Below are 24,839 nucleotides of genomic sequence, written 5' to 3'. Positions count from 1 at the left end.
AGAAGATCTCTCTGCCCCTTTGGGCTGCTCTCCATTGGCAAGTACTCCTGCTAGGCTGCCTCTGCACCTCATGCCCGTGGAGGCTTCAAATAACCCTTCTATTATCTGAGGCTGTGAGCTATAGAATCTTGCCATCTATGTTGGAAGTGGCTGGCTCTGCCCGGACCTCTTTGCCCTCCTGGTAAGTGCTGAGGACTCCTCGGCCCCTATCACACATTCCGTAAAAGCACCCACAACTTTTACTGGGGTCATCAGCTCAATCTTGTTCCTGTCAAACTTCTCACCTACAAAGACCTAGTGCATCGCATGTTGAAACATGCTTTAAAAAGCAGATTAGTGCTGGGTCTGATGGCATGTAACTCTAATTCCTGCCCTCAGTAGGCTGAGGTCGGAGGATAGGAGTTTGAGGCCAGGCTGGGCTACACAGTGATAACCCTGATTCGTGGAGAGAGGGGGTGCGGCGGAGGTTGGGGGGAGAGGTCTCTTTAAAGGTATATATTTTGAATGTGAATTAATGTGTCCCAAGCTCACGCTGCCCTAAATCCTACTAGGGTTCGCTGCATAACACTTATGTGCCTGTAGTTAGGATCCAGGCCTCTTAATTATAATAACCCAAGGAGAAAGTGCAGTTTTTTCCACTTTGTGAGAAAAATCGAGAAGCAAGGAGAGTACGCTAGTGCTTAGAGACCACACATTGGTCATTATGGTCATTAAACAAAACCGGACTCACACAGAAGTACGATGGATGGAAACTTTTACTTTGTGGTCGAAAGATATGAAACCAATTGGTACTGAACTCCTGCGCTCCTCAAAAGCGAAAGGGCTTTAGGGACCAGCGCTTAGCTACTTAGGTTTCTGGCTCTGGGTGAGGCGACCCAGGTACAAACTGGGCAGCGCGCTCGGAGAGTCACAAGAAGCCCCGCCCCGCCAGGCCCCGCCTCTCCCCCCCGCAGAGGCCAGTCACAGTTTGCTCTCCACTTCCATTTCCTGTCCGATCTTGGGCGCTGCAGGTCAGTTCAACTGGGTGGCCCTGGGGTCTATCCTGGGACTGGTCCTGGCCTGGCCTCACAGTTGAACAAAGGCCACTGGCTTGGGACCCTAAGGATGAGGCAGGTACCAGCTACAGGCTGGGACCAACACTGAGGGTACAGGGCCAGGACGCTGGGGAGCGGTTGCTAAGCAACATTGCAGCTGTCCCCGCCCTCCAGTGGGGTGTGCAGGACGGAGGGGCGGGGCACGGGTGTAAGTCCTCCTCTGCGCCCTGCCCCGGAACTGTGGCTCTACTCAGCTGTGGACCCCTCTGACTTTAGTTAACCGCTCTGGAAAGATTGGCTGTCTTTGTGAAGCGCCTGACCGGCGCTAGCCTCGCACCCTTGGACGGGTTTCCAGGGAAGGTTAACTGTTTGAGCCTTGTGCAAGGCTGTTTCCTAGCTAAGGAAGCCTCACTAATAACCCACCAAGTCCCAGTTGCTGAAGTCAACCCCGTGGTGTCCTCTGGGTTCGCATTTTGATTTCCATAGCATGCACAGAGAAACTGCCTAATTGTCCGTGACAAAGTTCTAATTCATCGTTGTCTTATATGTCACCGCGTAGTGTCTTTAAAACGTGCATCCCTGGGGAGCAACTCCTGTGTGAGCCAAAGCTGGGGAAACCTATGTTTTACAAGTTTCAGGTGATCTTTAGCTGTGTGGGTAAACCTTTGAGTACCACTAAGTTTATCATGTAGTCTTCATGTTCAAAACCAAGTGTAATAAAGCCAATGTACTTTGGTGGGGATGGGGTTGGGGTGGAGGTATTGGAAAGCAGGCCCTGGTGGACGTTGACATCTTTTGACAATTTGTGCCTTCCCTTTGTGCTCAGAAACAAGCCAGAGCCATAGGTTTTAAGCAAGTGTGGACATGTATATGCAGATAGTCCCCTCTCTACTTACCTGATGCACTACCTGACCCTAGCTTCTGACTAGACATGCCTGTCATGGCCAAAGTTGGGCACTACCCTCCTCCTCTAGCCCTGGCAGCCCATCGGCTGCTCTCCCAGCTTCCTTTGCCTCTGATTCCTAAATTACAGTGGTCGGTGTTGCCTTTGGAAGAATTATTGTAGAGCAATTTCCCCAGCAGAGACAGGGCTGGCAGCTCTCCGGAAGTGTTGCCACAAGTAATGAGTGTCCTTGGCCTTAAACAGCAGCCAGAGAAAAATGGCTTTGCCCTGCTGTTATTTATGACATTTACAAACACAAATCGGCCTTAATAATAATCACTTGGCTCTTAGTCTTAGACAGATAATAAGCCCGACGGTTCTGTCTAGTGTTTTATTATTAATTTCATAATTTATACTGCCTTCCTTAGAGATTTGTGTCTGCAATGGCTGATGATCAAGAGAGAGATTTGCAGAGATTTCTGGAAAATGTGGATGAAATCAGTAAGTAGTTGTAAATCATAGGCTGAGTTCTGCTTTGGGGAGGTGGACTGGTAAGGAGAAAATGATCGGCTCTAAGCTCCTGGCTTGTCTGACAGGTTTATGACTCTCTCTCTCTCTCTCTCTCTCTCTCTCTCAAAAAAAAAAAAGGTGTAATTGAAATTAAACAGAAAGGCTATTGAGAATTCACTTACAGCCTTGGGGCAGTATTTTCTGTCTGTTAATTGGTATCATAGAAGCTGTTTCAGTCTCTCTGAAATTCAGGCTGACGGCTCTCCTCCATGTACCTTTCCGTTCAACCAGAGCTGGTGTTTCCTTGTTGCCAGGGAGTCTAGATGTTTGCTCTGGGATCACTGGAAAGTCTGTGCAGTCATTTGGGTCCCTCTTGTTCTAGGCAGGGGGCAAGAGTGTGGCTTTCCCTCCAGATCCACCAATGACATGAATGGCTTATGAGTTTTATTTTCTCTCTCCCTCTGGCCTAGAACACCCTTTCCGAGCTCAAGCAGGTAGGCTATATATTCTTCAGAGAGTATACTCTGAACCCATACAGGAGATGGAAGAGATTTCAAATCAGTACACCCCTTCCCAGACTTTACAGAGCTTGTTTGAGGCAAAGAAGAACCAGATTTAGAAATGGGGTAACCTCATGTGGATGCACACCTGTGTGTTCTTTGCGTTCCTCGCTGGCCTCTCCTCCTCTCCCTCCTGAATGCCTTCGTGGCCTTGGTACACTGCTCACCCATCTCTTCATGCGAATCCACCTGTTTGCTGGTGTCTCTGCTGCCTCTCTGTCTTTCTTTCAGAGTCTCAGGCTCTATGGCTAATTGCCAAGTGGACTCTAAATCACAATTGCTTCCAACTTAATGCGTCCAGAATTGAGTCATTATCTCTTACTTTCTCTCCTTTCCCCTTCCTAAATCAAACTTCCTTCTCTGCCCTCTGCTTCTGCTCTCAGTTGGTGGCACTGTCACCCCCAAATCTACAAGCCAATGGGACTCCTCCCTCCTTTACCACGCTCTGTCCAATCAGACTTCGGGTTGGGCTCCCCTGCCCCACCCACTGTCCATCTAGTCTGAGCCGCCCTTTGTTCTGGTTTCTCTCTGCAGACTCTTAACAACCTCTAATCTTTGTTCCTGCCGTCAGACCTATACTCCCCACAGAGTAATGTATCTAAACTGCAGATCTGGCCAGACACTTCTCTGCTTGTGTTCTCAGTCGCAATAAATCAGGAGCTCTCGTCGGGACTACGTCCTCACGTGACCTTGTCTGTGAACCTCTCATCTCTCTCACCTCACACTTGAGCAGCAATAAGCTGCTTATGGTGTGCTCCCCATGGTGTGCTCCCCATACTCTGGCATTTCATCTCTGCACCTGGATGTTGTCATTTCCCCATCTTTTTTTCCCTGTCTAGTCTTTATTCATTCTCAATTTACCCGGGTACCTTTTATATTAGCATCATGCAATTGAGTTTTCCACAATGATCCAAATGGTCACTGTGGTAACTGTTGGACACTCTGAGCCGTGGGAAGGTGACCAAATTGCTAATCCTATTGCATTTTTAAATGGCTACATGCATATAGATTCTATGCATCCATTCCTCAGGTTCCTGCTGTGTGTTATTTCTAAGTAGTACACAAGGTAGTAAAAGAATCACTTTTTAATGACATGCATAGCTTAGTGGGAGGGTAGATATTAAACAAATAATTTCAAGGTGAGGTGTGGAAGGAAGAGAGAGTTGAAAAGTGCAGAAAAATCTGACCCAGCTTAGGCAGTTGTCGGACAGGACTGTTATCAGAGAGTACCAGAGGCTAGGTGAATTAAACAGGGGAAATATATTTTATTTTATCACTGTTCTTGAAACTCGACTGTTTCAGAACAAAGGGTTGACAGGATTGGTTTTTCCTTAGACCTCTGCGTTTGACTTTGGAGAAGGCCACTTCTCATTGTGTATTTACAGCATATGTTATGTGTGTATGTGTTTATATGCAAGTGTGTGTTCGTGTTCATGAGTAGGAAAACACATATATCTACTTTAATTTTTTCTTTTAGATAGGGTTCCTGACTGGGACCTGAGGCTCACCAGTTAGGCTACAGTCCCTAACCAACAAGCTCCAGGGACCCACCTGTATCTGTCTCCCGCACACTGGAATTATAGATGGACTGCCACATCCAGTTCTTTACAAGGGCATTGAGGATCAAGCTCAGATGCTCAGATCCTCAGATTTGTGTGTTGGCAAGCACTTTACCAATGAAGCTTTCTCCCTAGCTTTTCCTGTATACCTTCTTGGGGGGGGGGTGTCTTTTTCCTTTTCCAATGAGTAAGAACCATCATGTACCGAAATATGCCTAACCCAGGGAGAGCCAAGGAGAAGGGGTCAGAGACACGTCAGGTTTTCCTAGGAAAGGTACCTTCTGCTTGGCCATTGTCCCAGATTGAGAACCAGGATATGGATGGAGCAGCAGGGCTTGAACTCACGCAGGCACCGTTCAGGAACGGCGCCATCACCCCTTTTCTCAGTCGTAGCCTTCTCCCAGTCACCGAAGTCCACGTAGTTCTGAGTCTGGTTCCAGTTGGGGGAGCAGCTATCGAAGGGGGCAGTTTTGCAGTTCTTGATTATATTCTTGATGCCTTTGCCTAAGGTGCTGACTCCTAAAGATAGCCCTGAAGCAGAGCACAGCTCAGTGCCACTCTTCACAAAGACCCATGTCAGTAAGAACATATTCTTATTAAGACACCCATCATATTGAATTGGAGCCCAACTCTTACATCACTTAGTTAACGACCAAATATTGAGGTGTAGGGCATCAGCATAGATCAGATCAGACAGAGTATATGCATTCTAGCTGTAACAACTGTCAAAACTTCTCTCAAGAAGTGACACGTAAATAAATCTAAAGGGTCAGCAGGAGTTGACCCTTGTGACAGATGTGAAGGAATGAATGTTCTAGTTGGGAAGTGAGGAGGTGGCAAATCTGGGTGCTAAGGAGACAGTGTGGTGCTTCCTAGAAGCAGAAGGACTGAAAAGGCCTGAAGGGGTACCGAGACATCAGCAAAGAGAGAAGGGTCCATCAGAGGGAGGAAAGACCGGAAGACGGCAGCTGAGGAAGCTGCAGCCCAGAGCTCACGTTTACTGAGAACAATGGTCCAGAGGCCCCTTGAGGGGAATGCTTAAAACTAGAGCCTTAGCATCTTAGAGAATTCCTCTGCTGGGTGTGTAATGTGGATCGGAGGGGGGAAATAGGGTGCTGAGGCTCCGGCCAAGAGGCTTTCCCCAAGTCCCGCAGTTGGTAGAAGCCATCAGCTGGGCAGATGTGGTGACAATGGGAACAGAGAGTACTTAATAGAAACACACTTAGAAGATATTCTTGACAAGCTTTGGTGCTCTTGGCTGTGGGGGCTGAGAGAGAAAGAGAACTCATGGATATGTCCTAAGAGCGGAGTGGCAGGTAGGTCAGTTATTTACTGAGCTGGGGCATTTGATTTGAGGCAGAGCTGATTTAGAAGAAGGATGGGTGTGTCAAGTTTGATGAGTAAGACATCCCCCAGAAGATATTCAGTGTGCAATAGCCTTTAGGCTTGAGCCTAGAGAGACATACCTACAAGACAGGAGTAGATAGAGTGCTTAAAAATGTAGAAATATTTACCAAGCAAATATTATACAAAGAAGGTAGATGCCAAACATTAATATCATACAAAGTGGTCTTTAAAACAAACATCTTCCTAAGTTTTATTTAGCAAAATTTTACATATTTATGATGGATGTAGTATTTTGTATATATTATGAACTAATTAAGCCAATCAAATTAACCTGTCAAAGCACATACCTGACACCTCTTTTGGTGAGCACATTAAAGGTCTACCCTCCTAGCCATTATCACGTGTACAGCACATGACTTTCACTGTAGTTCACCGCTCTGGGTAGTATGATGGAAGCACGCATTCCTCCTCTTTGGCTACAGCCTGCCTTGTTCTCTTTGTTTTCCAGCCCCAAAACAACCTCCTGTGACCACCCTTCTACACTGCTTCTGTGAGCTGGAGCACAGGCACCATTTTCCTGTCTAGTCCCCAAGTGATCCTATGTGTTTCTATCAGGAATAACACTAACGAGTGTGGGAGTGCCAAGAACTCTGCGTGAATTGAGTTCATTTCCTTTGTATTCATACCTTGAAATGAGTTTTCTGCATTTTGGCCTCAGGAATGCCGCATTTCAATATGAAAATAAAAATGTCAAAATATATTTAAGATCTTCGTGGAGAAAATTATAAAAATTTAATTGAATGAGCTCCCGGTGGGGAGAATGGGGACAATATGAGCAACAGAATAAACAACATAGGTTTACATTATAATCCGAAATAGGAAATAAATATCCATGAATTCACACTGACGTGAGTGAGACTGAATAAGTAAGTAGGTAAATGAATCAAACAATTCTCCCACCCAGGTGAATTCTTGATAACTTGTGTTTCCTTCAGGGAGCCAGAGCCTACCTCTCCTCCCGTTAAATGAGAGATTCATTAAGGCTTGTTGCAATGCCTGCGGTGTGGAAAGTAATTCAACAGTAGATAGAAGCTGGCAGGCACAAACTTCCACAAATTGTCACGGTTGCCATCATCATGATATCATAGTGATATCTTGTACCCTACAATGCTCTGCTGTTGTCTTTCTCCCCAGTCCTATAGCCCAAGTCGATCTAGCCTGAGAAACACACCAAATAAACCCAAATAGAAAGACACTGCAAAACAGTTGCCCTGATACCTTTGGAAACTGCCACGTACCAGCTCAGGGGAGCCACTCAGACCGTGGGAGAAGCAGGGTCTACACTGGAGTTGGTGTGGCAGGAAACTGTTCAAGTGAAGTGAAGAAGGGGAAGGTGCTTAATGCCCAGGCTGATGGACTGTCTGATTCCCAAAACTCTAGCCTCAGAACCCACCTGGTGGGAGGAGAGAAGCAACTCCCACCGTCCTTTGACCTCTGTGGAACCTGCACATTCACCTATCTCACCCCCCACCAAACACAACCATTAAATAAATGTTAAGACCAACAAATAAAACTTGTAGAAGTCTTCAAAAACATGGAAGGCTTGACAGACAGCCACACCCATAAAAAAAACCTAAGGAAACAACAGCCGCAACCTGCTGCCCTTGATGAGATCCAAGACCTGAGGAAGGAAGTTAGGGAGAAGCTAACTGAATTGGGGTGAAGTATGGGGCTTGGTCAATAGAGATTGTATTAAAAGACATAAGAGAACATCTGTGTATAAAAGACATGTATTTTTTTCCTCAGGTATCATTTGGCAAAGACAACAGTTGTCCCCAAATTCTTTTGCACCATTAGTTTAAATCAAAATCCCCAAAGTAGTCTGTGTTCAAATTCAACAAATTGGCCCAAAGGTCCGTGTGGAAGAACAAAGGACCAATAATTACCAGGAAAATTTCACAGGAAAAAAAAATGGTGATCTAACTCTCCAGTGTTTGAGATTTAAAAAAACAAAACAAAACAAAACAAAACAAAACAAATCTCTTTGGTGATCCATGTGAGGATGTGAGCGTGCTAGAAAGTGCACACAGTGCAGCAGAAGGTGTGAAGAGTGTGGAACAGATTGCACACCTGTAACAGTGAGGGCAAAACAGTGGGGAAGACTCTTCATCCTCAGCCAGCTGTGCTCCCACCCTGCACGAGGTTCAAGTGTGCACAAGGATCTCACGCAGTGATGAGAAAAGAAAATAACCAAACTGCAGATTTGTTTTTATGTGTAAGCGTGTATCTGTGTGAGCGTATATGCAGGTGCCCAAGGGGCTGGAAGAGGATGTTAGATCAATCCAAGCCTGCATAAAAACAAATGAAAAGACATTGTAACCAAGGGGATTTTTAAAAATCCTTGTGTCCAGTCCAGAATTTATATAGAAGTCACTTATATCAATGCAAAGGGGACAAATGACCCAGTAGAAAATGGGCCAAGAATAAGAATAGGCATAATAGGATAATAACTAATAAGATATTCAGTCCAATCATAATCAGCAAAGTGAAAAATAACATGTTAATGAGATTCCAATTTCATTCATTACGAAGGCGGCAACTTTAAAAGTTTGTCGATAGCAGGTGTTAACAACAATGTGAAGGAGTGCAGCTCTTTATATTTATTTGCTTATTTAATTTCCTTCGTTCTTTCGACTTATTCTTCCATTTACTTCATAAAAACTTTTGGTTAGTTTTACAAGGTCTAGGGTTTCGTCATGAGAGCTTTTAAAATTACACTTATTTGTTTACCAGGGAGAGGGAATGTGCGTGCTTGCGTGAGGGTCAGGGGTCACCTTTTGGGAGTCAGTTTCTTCCTTTTACCCTTTGGATCTTGGGGATGGAATTCAGGCGGTCAGCCTTGGCAGCAGGCACCTTTATCTACTTAGCCATTTGGCCAGCCTAGAGACTCTTTATTATAAACTACTTATAGCTGTGAAACTTGACACAGTCATATCCTGAAGAATATAGAGCATGCACATATAGGTATTCAACTCAGCATTTACCTACTGTCTGAAACATAAAAAAAAAATCCACATGGATATCTATCAATACTAAACTGGATTACCTTTGACTCATGGTCACACTACCTAGAACTACAGGTATCATGCAAAATCTTTTAAGCATATTACAAATAAAATGTAGGCTACACACTAATTCACATTTTGCAAAACCGTGTATCAAGCATGTTCAGATAGATAGCAAAACTGGCCATAAATGACTTTTTTCACTTCTAGAGTAGAATTCATTTCCCAACCCCCCTGCACAAGCAGAAGCTCAAACCTCATACAAGAGAGACAGCATCCCTCTGTGGGGAGAACCAAAGATGGATGCAGATGAGCGCAGCTGTGTGAGTTTAACAACATGACCTTAAAAGAGCTCATCCCTGATGTCATCCCTTCCCTCTCTAAATTAATAAGCAATGTCCTCTGTTTGGAATGATCAGATTTAAATTGCCCCAAACTTGAAACTCTTTGAGAGAATAATAGACTGCCTACCCTGGATGGCATAATAGGATTGCTGCAAGTCTGAGGGTCGCTGGTGGTCCAGTCAAACTGGGACCAGATTCCCCAGGAAATTTACGCATCTTTCTCCATCAATATTCAGCATCTCTAGTCAAGACTGCTAGATATGGATAGTTAAATGAATCTGAAGTTGGAGTGAGATGAGCAGATTCATTGGGTAGGTGGGATGGGAGGGCAGAGGAGAGAAATCCCTCTGAGTGGCAGTCTGTGGACGCCAATCTGGGTAGGCCATGCAGTGAAGAGAGGCAGGGAGGCATTAAAGGCTGTTGTTTTGTGAATCAATCTCAAAGCTGCTTCTATTCTGTTTGTCTCGCACGCAAGATCACAAGCTTTTCAAACCAAACAAAGGGATATTTTTTTATTCATCATTTTTCTCTAATATTCATCAAAATACACAACTCCTAATAAATGAGTCACAAATTACTACTGTGTTGAGAAGTGATTTTTAAACTCTATTTCGTGAAGCCCAGCATTAAATTATCTTGCCATTTGTTCCCCCCACCCCAGGTAAAACAAATGTTATTCATTCTTGTTTCACATTAGTCCCAGTGACTCATTGGGCCTCCTATTACCTTCTTCTCCTATCTTAAGATTGACCTTATCAAGTTTCAACACCATCCTTTCCAACGGATGGAGTCTTTTTCCCTTTGAAGAACTTGTTCAATTGAGTCGCATGTGACTTCTCTTCTAGCCAATTTAATTCAAGAGATGAATTCCGATGATCCCGTCATACAGCAGAAAGCTGTTCTGGAGACAGAAAAGAAGCTGCAGCTGATGGAGAGAGATCAAGAAGAGGACGGATGCAGGACCACCTTGAACAAGACCATGATCAGTCCCCCAAGAGCACCCGAGGTTTCCCTTTCTGCTATAGAGTTCTATATGTAGATTCAGTCAGGAGACCTGGTGCCATCTCAGACTGTCCAATGAAGCTGGAGTAGTGTTGTATTTCAGGCTTTCTAGATCTGTTTTCCATATGGAAAGTATAAGCTCTGTGGATGCTTTCTTCTCCTCCTTTTGTGAAAACCCAACCTCTCTGCCCCTGAGCTTGAGTGTCGTGTTTCTAGACTCATATTCATATTCTAACATAGTCATAGGTCATAGGTCATAGGTCGGGAGGTGGGGTCCCTTGACTTGAGCCATCTTGATTCTACAGGATCAGGCCCGGAATTATGTCCGCAGTTGCAACTCCAGCTTTATAAATGTTTCAAGCCCTGTAAATTTGGGAGCCATCAGTATTGGGGGTAAAGGAAATAACCTGACTGCTCGTTTGTGGTTGTTTTGTTCTCTTGGCTGATAAACACATTTATCGGAGACTGAATTTTAAACTTTGTTTCTTTGTTTTTATGATGTCCGTGCCTTGCAGAATGCAGATGAAATGAACCCAGGTAAGGGCAGCATCTCTCTTCTAGTAGGTTTTATTCATTTAGGATCAGGATCAGTTTTTTTTGTTTATTGTTTGTAAGTTTTAAGAATGTAAATTCCAAACCCTTAAATTATAGCCTCTGGGCTCACAAACAACCCAGGAACAAAACTCTGCTAATCACCAAGGTTTGGGTGCTCTGGTCTGAGGAGGCAGCGTCTAGAGACATTCCTGAGTTTGGGGTTTGGTTTTTGTTTTCTCCTGGCCAATCTTTTGTAAACTGAATTCCGTTATTCCTATGATCCAATTTACCCTCCCTACCTAGGGGATGCTGGTGTTTTCCATGTTGCTCAGCTCTGAGGCTCATTATACCAAATAGAACAACAATAAAAGGTCTCCCTTCAAAGGAAAAACTCTCTTAAAAGACATACTTCAAATCTGAAGCATAGACAGCCATCACACATAATAATACACACAGATCAGCATTTAATGGCAAATTAAGAAAGTGACATTTTGGCTGTCTCAGAAATATATGTACTTATGTGTGTTTATGCATGCATGTGTGCGTGTACACACACATACATTCATGTGTGTGCCTGCATTTGTATGCATTAAAGGTACAACTTGCCAAGTCCCACAGTAGCTTCCTTTGAATTGAGAACTAAAGGACTGATTGGATTATCTGGCTTTTTTTTTTTTTTTTTTTTTTAATGCTGTAAACTGCTTTGCTGTCAGAGGCCTTCTTGGCATCAGTGGAGAAGGATGCAAAGGAACGAGCCAAGAGAAGACGAGAAAGCAGAGTCCTAGCAGATGGTAATCGCCGGTCCTTACATTTCAAGCTGGAAAGAGCCCATGAAAGTCTGCACGCTGATGCATGAGGACATTGGGTGCCCTGGGGGGTGGGTTCACGATGGACTGGCAGTCAGAGAACCTGACCAGGCAGAAATCCTTGGTAGTCCGTCCTTTGTTCCTACTAACACGCAGAGAGCAGTATACAACCTCAGCCGGCACCCCCAGGTAGACTGAGTCAATCAGATTTCTGAATGGTGCTTGGGAAGCAGGAAAGAAGGGGGAGGCTCCACAGGCTAGCCTGGGGTAAAGGTATGGTCAGAAAGAAAAGTAAACAGGAGAAAGGGGGATATAAAATAAATGAAAATGGATAAAGAGATGCGCTATCTTTGGGGCTGGGTACGTGAATGTACGGAATGTGTTCTGGGCTATCCTCAACACCTGATGGTATGTGTAATACAGACCTTGCCCGTCCCCTAGTTGCTCGAAAATTATGGGGCACTTGCCTTGGTCAAAAGGAACTAAAACTGGGAGGAGCAGACGTAAACCTCAGTTCAGAAAAATGTTGTTTCTCTGAGGAAAACTCGACATAGACTTGAAGGGGAAAATAAACGCTTAAAGAAACTGGGCCTTGAATAGCTGCAGAGAAAACTAAGTGGCAATGCACTGAACTGGAAAGTCTGCAATCTGGAAGGACCTGTGACATGTGATGACCTTGTGACATGAGCTCACTGTTGCCTTCTATTCTCCTAGCCCTGAAGGAGAAGGGGAATGAGGCCTTTGTCAAGGGCGACTATGAAGCAGCCATCCTCTGCTACACTGAGGGTCTGGGGAAGCTGAAGGACATGAAGGTGCTGTACACCAACCGAGCCCAGGTAGGTCACCCCCGCCAGGGTCCACGGTGGCGACTCAGAGAACAGGTGCCAAGCCGGTCAAAACAGAGACGAAGGTAGACGGTATCGTTGGTGGGCTGGTAAGTGTTACCAACCAGCTCTTGTGGTTGTATGTCACGTGTGCCAGTTTCCGTGGCAGAAATACTTGCTGTTATCAGTCTTCAGTCACCCGCGTGACTGGGTCTGGGAAGAGCAGCGTATAACCAGCGTTCTCCACCTGCAAGATGGTTCCTGCACACCACTCATGATGACCAAGCCCTGTATCCCATGTGGATAGGAGAAACTAGGAGGCTGAAGTAGCCTGTGAGAACTTGGAATCTGCTACCCCTTCGGTGGACTCTCAAAGGCTGCTCTCTTAATTAGTTTTCTGCTCATTTTATCAAACCTGCTTTTTGATTGTGTGACTGGGTAGCCTGCATCCAGTTTCTCAGGAATTCAGTTTCTGAAGCATTTTCCCTTCAGATTTATGTCACAAGCAACCTCAGTTTCTCAAAACACCAGGCCTAACCCTCCCCCTACACCCCATGTTTCTAGTCTAACCCTCCCCCTACACCCCATGTTTCCAGCCTAACCCTCTCCCTACACCCCATGTTCCAAGCCTAACCCTCCACCTACACCCCATGTTCCCAGCCTAACCCTCCACCTACACCCCATGTTTCCAGCCTAACCCTCCCCCTACACCCCATGTTCCCAGCCTAACCCTCCCCCTACACCCCATGTTCCCAGCCTAACCCTCCCCCTACACCCCATGTTCCCAGCCTAACCCTCCCCCTACACCCCTGTTTCCAACCTGCAGCTTAATAACGGCAAGAGGCTGATAGCTATCATCTGAAACCAAAACGTCACAAGTAACCTTATCTTTGAGACACAGTGAAGATCCGTGGACATGATACCGTGACAGACAGGACCTGTCATCAGAACCTCCATGAGGCAGACTTGATGCCACGTCATTTACCAGAGAGGGAGGCAGCTGCAGAGGCCTCATCAGCCCCAATCTCCCTAACTCGAGAATGCCTGTCTGGGCTTTGTGAAGAGAAGCATTCGAAGCAAGAGGCAGGCTAGTTGAAGGCTGGAGAGTCTGGAGAGTCACACTGATTTAATGACGAATAAATCCAAGAGCAGGGCAGCCTCGTTACCTCAGCAGTTTGCAGGCATCTGACTGGAGCCCAGGAGTCCTTTCCCCCGCTCATTTGTGGCAAAAAAATGTGTTATAAGAAAGCAAGTCCACAGAAATAGATGGCCAGAAGGCACCTTAGCAGTGCCCGTCTGATTGCCCTAACAAGATTATAAATATGAAGTTATTAAGGACAGAATCCACCATGTATTTCCCCCCAATGCTCTGTCACAGTTTCCAGTATCCCATTACTTACATAACACTGGAGCCATATGTCCCATTTAAAGAATTCAGAAGAATCACTTAAGTGTAAGCAGTCAATACAATGATTACTTTTCCTTCTTAGTCGGCACCACATTTTGTCTTGGAAGATATCTACCTACTGATGCTTGCTCAGGCTAGTTACCCTGAAGTGATTAGAAAGCAATGGAGTTTGAATTGCTTTGAAAATGTTGCATACTTCAGGCTTGGATCTAGTGCAGGTTGCTCACCCCCATGCATCTAGATTAGTTGGATTTTTACCGTGTTCAATTTTAAGTCACCCTTTGGTTAGTCATAAGAATCACATTAGCAGTGGCTGTAGATAAATACAAGGAAGAGCACTGAGAAACTTTGGGGAAGCAATTTTTTCCAGCTCTCCAGCCCTCTCTCCGAGAGCCTGCATTCTGAGGCAAATAAACCCAGAATGGGCTGCCTGGTATTAGGAATCACTTGAGCCACTATTTTTAAAATGCCTCTGCTGTTTGCAGGCAGTGCTGGAAAGCAGTAAGGATGCTGGGAGCTGACTATTGCTTATTAAGGAAAAAAAGAAAAGCCTACCCCCTCGTTGCCTTTGTTTCTCCCCTACAGCTAATGTTATAATCAAGATTGCTGGTGTTCACTAGATAAATCTAGAATTTAACTGCCATTTAGGAAAACCAGTTCTTCTGAAAAGGGGGGAAAAGAGGATGGAAACGACACAAAGGTGTCAAGTCTTAAAAGGAAGGAAAAAAGAATGGAAGAAAGGAGGAAATAAAAGGCTGCCTAAGATAAATTGTTGAAGCGCATGGTGACGCCTTAGGGTTGTTGGGACCTTAACTCACAGTGCCGTAGTCATGGTCACGACTGTCATGGAGAATGGTGTTGACTTCTTCCTCCTTTATGGTTGTCGAGGGTGACTCAGGACCATAGAGGGAGTGGGGCTGTCCTGCAGAGCCCAGGAGCCAGCTGCCGCCTGCCACTTTGACTGCATACGCCGGTTCCCCAAGAGTTACACCTGTGATTGGCTTTTTCGTGGAAATAGCTCATCTTATTGCTAAGAATCTCACAGTCCCTTGACAAAGTTTGGGTCATGAGTAAACCTAGATGTGGGGCCATCTCTCTTCTTGGTGGGACCCTAGAGAATCACTTCTCCTGGTGCTCGGTTTTCCTTTTTTACATGGAATGACAATTTCTATTTCTTCTGGAACTTTCCAAAAGAAAAGTACCTAAGATCTATGTAGCGCTTCTTGAGAAGAAAAGAAAAAGATTATATATATATTCCTTATCTATTTCTCCCAATTTTACTATTAGTAAATATTAATTATTTTGAAAAGTGGTTTCCTGACTACATGACCTTTACTCATACTTACATGTATACAAATATATACACACATACATTAAAGCTAGGATCCACATTTGAGAGAGAACATGTAGTATTTGTCTTTTTGCCCCTTTTATATACTTCCCAGACCTATCAATTTCCCGTTTCTTTATGGCTGAATAAAACCCCATTGTGTATGTGTATCACATTTTTATTACCCATTTATATGTTGATAGACATCTGGACTGGTTCCATCTCCTTGCTAAATGTGCATGCAAGTATCTCTGTGGCAGGGTGTAGAGTCCGTTGGGGAAGTGCCTGGAAGTGTTATAGTTGGGTCATTTTCAGAGGATCCTCCACATTGACTTCCATATTGGTTGCTCCAGGCTGTACCTCCCACCTGTGAGTAAGGTTCCCAGCTATCCCCATATCCTCAAATCCAAAGTTCTTTCTTTACTTGCTGATATCAGCTGTTCTTTCTGTACCGACTAACGACTCCTTGATACAGAGTTGTGTCTGATATCAGGTGTTTGTGTCATTTCAGGCCTATATAAAGCTTGGGGACTATGAGAAAGCCCTCATGGATTGTGACTGGGCTCTGAAGGTGAGAGACTGTTTCCCTCCCCACATGACAGTATTGGGTTTGCTTGGGCCCTGTGTCTGAATTCTGAAATGTATAGAAAGCAGCTCCATGTGTGTCATATGAAGGGCATGATTTTCAAAGGGAGCCCCAGTTTCCTCATCTATAAAATGGGGTGGAATCGAGTTGCTATGAGGGTTGGAACAATGCACGCAGTGCACCTGGCTCATGTATGCACTCCAGAGATGCTGCCGTCATTGGTCTCGCAAAGTTTTGCACTGTGCTAGCCCACCCTTGAAGCTGTCAAATGCTTTGCTCCATGTCATAGTGGAAATAACACCTCCTCTCCTCCAGGACCAACCAGTCACAAGAGCCGGTTTCTACAATGCCATCTTCCCCATCAGTCCAGGCCTTTTCCTTTTAGATGTATCATTTGGAAGAAGATTATACCCTCTTCTATTTGTAGAGGGATGTCGGAAGTGTCAACTGCTATTTTGCTTTGTTTGCTTCCTGTTCCCTCCAAGAGCATACACATGGAGAGTCAAAGGTGCAGGGAAGCAAGAACTGCTCAGCTTTCGGATGCCGCAGTTCGTCCTGGGGACAGGATTTCAGACAACTGTCTAAACAACCCTAAATCCAAGCTTCTCTATCTTACTTTGTCACATGGGCCTTAAAAAAAAATTACCCACACTCTTCTCAAAGAAGAGTGCACATGAGCCCACAAAGGGTCTGGAAACAAGAAGCGTTTTTATCTTCAAAATGCTTGCAGATTTTGTGTGGCACTCCATAAAAATATGAACCTGTCTCCCTCTCTGTCTCTGCCGTATCTCTCTACCCCACTGTCTCTGTGTTTATCTCTCTCACCCTCATTCTTGTTCTTGCTCTCTCTTTCCTAGAGCTTTTCACATAGGAGGCAAGAATCCCACCACTTAGCCACACCCCCCAAGCCTTTTATATTTTGAGACAAGGTCTCACTGGTCTAGCCCTGAACCTGCTATCCTCCTGACTGCCTCAGCCTCCCTGATGGTGCAGGCCTCCTAAAATTATAGGCCTGGACCATCAGACTAACCTCATAAAATGTATCTCTTTGTTGTAATGGGACAATATTGTTTTAAACAACTTATAATGGAGTAAGATCGAGATGCTAGGAGAATAATCCAAGTGTGTCCTGTGCCTCTCATTCCCCAGGACAGCACACTTAGCCTCACCTAATGACCGTGGCCTAAACCAGGAGTGCACATACTAGGGATATTCTCTTGATAATCTTTAAACTTTTATCTATGTGTGTGTGTGCACACGTGCATGTGTGTGTCTATGCATGACATGTGTGGGTTTGCACATGGGTAGAAGTAAGTGGATGTCTCTGGAGCTGGTTTTATCCTTCTACCTTTAGGCGGGTTCCAGGGATTAGACCGTTGTCACCAGGCTTGTGTGGCAAGTGCCTCCACCTGCTGAGCCATCTCCACGGCTCCTCTTGCTTGTTTTTTATTGCTGAGGGCATAAGTAAGGGAAACAGGACTGAATTAGACAATCACCTTTGATTCCGTTGGTTCATGAAACATGTGTGAACCTGCCGCTCACCTGAAGGACCTGATTATGTCATCCCCCAGAAGGCACAGGGTGGGGGAAACACTGCTGGATCACGCTGGGCAGGTCTTTCAATCATGAGAGCGGCCCCATGCTGCTGCCAGCATCGTCCCTCCAGCATAGGCGTGCTCACCCACACTGTCACCTTGTTTGCTCACAGTTTCTTTTTCTGTCACCAGTCATTAGGAGAAAGGAGACCCAGGGTGTTTGCCTTGGCGGTTTCAATGGTGACAGCAGTAAACATTGCTGCAGGCTCATAGCTTATATTCCGTTCGGTGCCACTAGCTTCCGCATTTGTATGGCCAAAAACTGAAGCCTCAGAGATGAACTAAGCAATTTACTCAGAATCACAAAGCCAGGGGTCACACTGACTGTACTCTTAACAATCTACTGTAAAAAGCTCCTACCGGGAAACCCTAAACCCCATGATCCCTGAGAGCGGATCCCATCCTGAGAAAGGAAAGGAACGGGATCTCCTCGCATGGCCCTCCAGAGCATCTTTCTAGTCAGTCAAGGACAAAGAGGTAGACACACCCAGTGCTGACCCAGCTGACACGCTGGCTCAAATGTTGAATGAAGCTCAGCGTAATTAACTTCATGGTGACAGCAGAGCAGAGCAGGCCTGGTGGAGCGGGCCCTAGAATACTCACTGACGCTCAGAGGTCTGGCTTGTTAAAGGTCCGGTGAGGCTCCCGGCTGCAGAGGTTTGGGTTGACACAAAAGGAATTTGAAAACTGGTGGTTTCCCTCTTTGCGGAAGCCGCAACTTCCAAGGAAAGGTTTGTTCCTTTTAAAACTCGTTATATTTCACTAGCATTCTATTATTAATAGCATGGGGACTTTTGTGCCAATTTAACATTTTTTGACACTTTTAAATTGGAAGAGACCAGACCAAGTGATTTTTCAGGACTGATGTTCCTCATCAAAGAAGATAAGGGCAGCAAAGCTGTTTTCAATTAGGGGCAGACGCATGTCATCTTCGGCAGGACACTTCCCGCACAATGAAATCCACCACGCTTTGAAAGCTGCACTCCTTCAAAGAGAGCATGGGTTTCATTGGAATAAATGCACATGACAGATGGCTCTTGGTTAGACTGGACGGATCCAATCCTAAGAAGATCTATTAGTTGTTCTTTGTGGGTGGAGGAGGAAGGTGATGTCAAGTTAAATCCAAGTCTCTGTGCTACACCCACGTAGGTCATGGTCTTCGGTTTATAGACTTGCGTGTCCCGGCTGTATAACCCTGGTATTCTGCTGTGACTATGCTCTGAATATTGGGTTCTCATGAGTGGACGTGGGGAGCATCTTTCCTTCCCCTTGGTCATTCCTCTCCTGCTTCCTGGATTTGATCCTTTGTGAACGTGGGGTGCTCACCACTCTGCTTGTTTCCTCCTTGGCTCTACAGTTGTGCCTTCTAAGGTCCCCATCCTCTCACAACCCCCTTCTCCCCTCATGGACGTACCTGTCACCTGTGCTAGGAGCTTTCAGACCTGTTTCCCCAGCTCCAGATCCATCTCAGTCACTTGGTTGACTTGGCACCACCCCCCGACACACACACCTAGGAAGTTTACCAGCTGACTCTGCCCACTCAGGCAGCTTCTCTTCTCTCTGCCCCTCCTGGCCTCTTTCTGTTAAGGGCACACATGCCTTCCAGGTGTCTCTCCTCCGTTCTGACTTCTCATTCACGCTGGTCTTTTTCATTGAGGTAGCTCTGCTGTCTGTGCTTCCTTCCTGCCACTGTCCCCAGGATGTCAGGCATCAATCCTCTTCCCACTGGCTGTCTGAACTGCTTGCTCATCTCCCTGCCTCTCTCTGCTCTGCTCACTACTGCCTGCCACCTCCAGACTGTCTTGCCTCCTCACCCCACTGATGGTGCATCCTCCTCTCTCCTCATAGTTGGAACCTCCTGTGGAGTCTTTTTAGCTTGCCCTTCCAGCCCTGTTGTTTCTCTACCCAGTACTCCAATCCCATGCGGACCATAAAGCCTCCTCAACTCTGCTGCCTCTGGACTCTACCCTTCCCCTTCCCTATCATCCTCCCTTCAGCTCTTCCATTCACTCAAGCTTCAGTTCAACCCCCTCCCCTGTTTGCCTGCTCTGCTTTAGACCCCCTCTCTTTAGTCTCCTCTACTAAACCTGCATGCCAGCATTTCCTGTAGAGTCTATGTTTGTTTGTTTGTTTGTTTGTTCCATAGTATATTTCTGAAAGGGATTTGGTTTTATTTGTTGTTGTTTGGGGTATTGGGATTTAAACCCAGGGACTTGGGTATATTAGGCAAGCTACATCCCCAGTCCTGATAACATTTTAAAAGCCCTTGTGTGCTGGAATGAAGTGGTCAGATTTCAAAGTCTAGCTCCTCCATGCGCCAGTGATCCAGTGTCAAGCCTCTCTTGCTCTGGTTTCCTTGCCTGCGGGATGGGGGTGACTGGGCCTGCTTTGTTGCATCTCTGTGAGGCTCACAGAAGAAATTCATAAAAGCCGTTGAGCTGGATGGTAGCTCATGGAACAGACTGGTCCTCCTGGCCCTCATTCTTCTCTCCATCGCTCCCAGTCACTGAGCAGTGGATCAGGAAATATTATCTAGAAAGACACGCCTGTAAAAGTTTCCCCAGCACTGACCATTCCCTCTTTTAGTATGATTCAGCCTTCTTTAGATCACATTTGCTGTGAAGTGTATTGTTGCTGCTGTAACCACAGCAACAGCAGCTAATGGAGTATTACCCAGCAGAGTGCTATGTGCTATGTGATTCTTCCAACAGTGAGAGAGAATGAATGAATGAATGAATGAATGAATGAATTACTATCTCTAAACCCTAAAGGATGTCTCACCTGACTCAATATCTTGCTTATAATGAAATCAGTGAAGGTTAATTAGCTGGTGTTTCAAATTTTAGTCCATATATTTGTTCTCCCTGCAATCTTACGAGGAGGAGCAGGCAGGAGGGCCTTCTGTGAAGGGTATATCCTTAGCTGTATACTTAAAGCCTCCCTTTTGTAGGGCCTAGATTTTAAGTGATACTGAGGTGAATTCCTGGTTGTTCTATAAGGTCCAAAGAATGATCTACAATAGCTGTACTTTCTGACTTGAAAGAGTGAATTTATGAGGGACTAACAAGTGATGCCAAAGTTAGAAGAAAAAAATAGAATGAGAGAGAAAGAGCATGGCAGGGAGGGGGAGAAAGAAAGAGCTTTTGGGAGGGGAGAGAAAGAGCATGGGGGAGGGGAGAGAAAAGGGGGAAGAGAGAAAGAGCATGGGGGAGGAGAGAGAAAGGGGAGAGAGAAAGCATGGGGGAGGGAAGAGAGAGAGCTTGGGGAGGGAAGAGAAAGAGCATGGGGAAGGGGAGAGAAAGGGGAGAGACAGAGAGCATGGGGGAGAGAAGAGCATGGGAGAGAGCAAATGTCAAATTTGGTTCTCAGAAGTATCCAGCAGAAGTTGACTGGAGAAAGCTCTTCAAGGCAGGCAGCTGGAGTTCTTGATGGAGAGTCCCAGTCAGAGAGGAGTATCTGAGTAAAAACAAATAGCTACAGGGAGAGCTAAGGTCAAGTCAGGCCCTCAGGACATCCAGCAGAAGCTGGTGGGGGAAGTGAGGCACTCACCTGGAGGTCCCATTGAGTTCCCTCTCACAGAGAAGCTTTCCAAGTGGAAGCCACAGCCTCTCTTCTCCTCCACAGGCATGTCCATCCAATAACCAGTAGTAAGCACATCTGGAAATGCTCCCTCCACCTTCCAGCTGTTCTCAAGGGCACAGTGTTCTTCCTCTTCCCCTGTCACAGAGTTAGGATGGCCACCCCATCCCCAGACAGGAGTCATGGAGGGCACTTTGTGACAAACACACTTGGGTCTGAAACAGAGTGGGAGGCAACCCCACTTCAAGACCCAGCCGTCGACTTGGTGAGCTCAGTGAACATATGACAACTGACCAATATAATGTGCACTGTAACATTGTTCAGGCTGTGGCTTATGTGCAAGAAAGAACCCGCTTCCTACTAAGATGCACTGGTAACCAGAGTTGTTTTCCTAAAGAATCCTGTCTGCTAATAAGCCAGCAAATCTCAAACTTAGCTACTCAGTTGTTTCAACCAAAAAGCTGAAGAATTTCATCTGTCTGGACCCCATTTAGGTAGTGATGTAATTGGTCCAGGGGCAGCCAGGTCAGAACATATATGAGCCTTCCAGGTGATTCTAACATTTAACCAATGTTGAGGGGTCTTGCTTTACTTCTTGAGCGAATCTCTACATGGAAGTGAGAGCTGGTGGTATCACTAATTTGGAGGAGAGCATGCCCATGTACCCAGGCTCCTCGCAGGCAGCGGTTAGCTTGATCACAAATGCCCAGAAAAATCTTAATTGTCAGCTCTGGTAGCTGTCCCGAGAACCAAAGTGCTGCTGGTCTGGTTCTGTTAACGAGGCAGGCAGGGGCGTGCCTAATGGCTTCAGATCCTCTGAACCATCTGATCAGCTATTCTCTTTCACACAGTGTGATGAAAAATGCACCAAAGCCTATTTCCACATGGGGAAAGCCCACCTGGCCATGAAGAACTACAGCAAGGTAAGTCCTTAGCGAGGTGTAAGTTAGCTCACAAGTTGGTTGGATGTTAATCCACCTTTTAGTGTTTTCTGAAGTCCTGAGATAAGACAGTTGGGAAGGATGTTGGATGAAATCCGGGACAGTCCCTCTAGCTGTGGGACTCATGTCAGCAGAATCCTCTGCTTGTACTGATTCAGGGAATCATGAACAGAAAAGACATGAACAGAAAGAAAACAAAATTCACTTGCAATCTTGTTTCTGTGCGTGCATACCCACTACAGCATCATATAATTAATCCCAGTGTTGACGGCAGTGGAGGTGATGGGCTCCTAGGTCCCAAGCCGACGGAAATCATTCATAAGGAGTTGTTGGGTTGAACACACATAAACTTATCTGGAATAGTGCTCTTTTTATTTTTATCTTTTACTGCGATAGTTTTTTATTGTGTTCATTCTCCTTTTGTTATTGTGTGTTCATGAGCCTGGTGTGGCACAGAGGACAACTCCGTGCAGTTGTTTCCCTCCTTCCATGGATTCCAGGGACCAACTCAAGCCTCGAATTACCAAGCTTGGGTGACAAGCTCCATCACCTGCTAAGCCATCTATCTCGCCAGCCGTCTTCTGTTCATTCTTAACCCCAGTGTTCTAAAGGATCCTTGATAAACCATGAAGACATGAGTGTTTATTTTCTTAGTTAGTTTTTCTCTTGGAAACTGGCTGGGTGCTCTCTGGTGATTATATATAAATAAATATATTTGAGTGAAACTATCTTTGCCCCCAAATTTCCCTGAACTGGTCTTTTTTTTTTTTTTTTTAGAAACTTTTTATCTAACCACTTCCTCAGTAAGAGCTCGCTGTCAAGCTCTCTAGCTCAGTCTGAAGCAGCCAGTGACTGGAGCCTTTGCTGCCTGATTTCGCAGCCTGTATCTCTCCAGGCTTTTCTCTTCTATCCCTGGGTCTCAGTCAACACAGTTTCCAGATTTGCTGATTTCCCAGCTCCCCTGGGCATAGCTGACAGGCTCTTAGTGCAAATATCAAATCTAAATTTAGCATATACATTATGATTATTCTTACCTCCAGCAGACATGAGCCACAAAAAAAAAAAAAAAAAAAAAAATCAAGACTGGGTAGTAGCTATCGCAGTTTGTATTTAACAAACAAGTTTTTTAAATGAATTTTTGAAACAGTACCTGTAGTGCCACAGAACCTGAGAAGCCCAAACAAAAATATCAAAAGCTTCCTGCTCTCCCTGGCTGCCTCTAGTGCTGGGAGCAGGGGGAAGATAAGAAGGGATAATGAAGGAACCAAGCCCTTGGACGCCCCTCTCTGCCCCCTAATCACCTTTACCCCTGACCACCTTTCAAGGTTTTGTTGCTGTTTTCCAGTCTAGAGAGTGTTATCAGAAGATTGGAGAGATAAACCCCAAGCTGCAGACTCAGGTGAAAGGTGAGACTGTCACTGCGGCTGTCCAAATCCAGTTTGCCTTTGCGGGGTGCCTCCCACCCTGGTCAAAGCCACAGCCTTACCTTTCCTGCCCTGCCCAGCCCTTGGTGTTTGCAGGCTGCGGCGCTCATCTTCCCTCTGTTCTCGTGTCCAGGTGTTCAGACTCCTCGGTTTCTTTTCTTCCACGCCGTCTTCCCATAGACTTCTAGATAGCCCCAAATTTCCAAGATGGCTTAAGACTCAGTTTAGATTTGCCTTTGCCCCTAAAAGGTTCCTTCCTGAAGAGGAGTCTGAATTATTTTCTTGCTTTGTACTTCCCATCCTTGAAAAGAAGAAAGGAAGGGAGTGGGAGAGATGGGGGGATCTTCTATATGGTTCTTTCGATTGTTAGTGTGTTTATTTCGCTTTCTCCTGCTTGATTTGCTAGAATACCTAAATCAAGTCACTCTTCGAGAAAAGGCAGATCTTCAAGAGAAGGAAGCCCGTGAGTCTCTGGATTCCGGAAAGAAAACAGCAATGACGACCAGAAATCTCCTGGAGACCCTCTCCAAGCCTGACCAGACACCCTTGTTCTATGCAGGAGGCATTGAGATCCTGACAGAAATGATGACAGACTGTAAGTTAGACATGTGTGTGGTCTCCTGAGCATTGTCCTTGGGAAGGCATGGGGGCTAGGGATCTGAGTCTGTGAGACAAAGATCTCCTCCCTTCTGTAAATAATGATTGAAAATTTATGCTGATATAGGTGCCAAAGAGGGTCTGGAAGAAATATACCTCTACCTGTGCCCCATCCTCTTCAGAGAATGCATTGACTCAACACTCATGCAGTAAAACCACACACAGCACAAGACACACATGGTGTCCAACTGCTCCCCATGCCTCTATTACATACTCATACCACACATAGCCCATGTTTATGTAAATATAAAAATTAAATATCTGTGTACTGATTCTGTAAACTTTTCCTCACGTGTGTTCCACATGCCTTGCTTACATCCTCACATCCGTTCTTAACGCCCTATGCCTTGTAGAAAGAGAAGAAGTGATAACTATAGGGATGACCCCAATGCACTTAACACCTGCTTGGAACATGAAAATAGTTTCAGAGGAGATATTTCTGTCTTGTAACGAGAGTATGCCATTCTGTTACCAGTTCCTGCAAACAACTTTGGTTGCTCAGTGACAGGATGTCATTTGTACAAATGCATGGAGTCTGTGGTTTCGCTTTAGTATAGACCAGAGAGGCAGCCCAGGTGACCCCCTCGACCACTTCTTAGCAATTGTTAAGTTCTCCAGAGCCTGGAAACGGCCTCAAAATAAACATCCAGAATGGGATGGCTTTCTAGTTTTTCCACCTCCTGTATGCCCTCTAAAGATTGCAGAGGGATGAGTTGAGATGCTGACATTTTCTAAGAAGTTCCTCTGACTGTGACACATTGAGCAGCTGATGGCAGTTGCATTTCTCAGAGTGTGATGGTCCAGCTAGGTTTTTGATGATCACACTGGGATCTGGTGATCAGCTTGGCCAT

General features: G+C 45.5%; 1 protein-coding gene across 1 annotated transcript in view; it reads left to right on the top strand.

Annotated features, from left to right (window-relative positions):
* The first annotated feature begins 980 nt into the window (after window positions 1-980).
* Ttc12 (tetratricopeptide repeat domain 12) overlaps window positions 981-24,839 on the top strand; it is a 43,379-nt gene continuing 19,520 nt past the window's right edge. The window contains exons 1-10 of the mRNA XM_057768206.1: window positions 981-1,010; window positions 2,346-2,418; window positions 10,148-10,308; window positions 10,820-10,841; window positions 11,552-11,629; window positions 12,359-12,480; window positions 15,718-15,777; window positions 21,818-21,889; window positions 23,253-23,313; window positions 23,738-23,926. Coding sequence (XP_057624189.1) covers window positions 2,361-2,418; window positions 10,148-10,308; window positions 10,820-10,841; window positions 11,552-11,629; window positions 12,359-12,480; window positions 15,718-15,777; window positions 21,818-21,889; window positions 23,253-23,313; window positions 23,738-23,926 — 823 coding nt within the window. The 5' untranslated portion in view covers window positions 981-1,010; window positions 2,346-2,360. The remainder of the gene's footprint in view (window positions 1,011-2,345; window positions 2,419-10,147; window positions 10,309-10,819; window positions 10,842-11,551; window positions 11,630-12,358; window positions 12,481-15,717; window positions 15,778-21,817; window positions 21,890-23,252; window positions 23,314-23,737; window positions 23,927-24,839) is intronic.

The sequence above is a fragment of the Chionomys nivalis genome, chromosome 4 (genome assembly GCF_950005125.1).
Source record: "Chionomys nivalis chromosome 4, mChiNiv1.1, whole genome shotgun sequence".
NCBI lineage: Eukaryota > Metazoa > Chordata > Mammalia > Rodentia > Cricetidae > Chionomys > Chionomys nivalis.
This window is presented reverse-complemented; position numbering and strand designations above follow the sequence as displayed.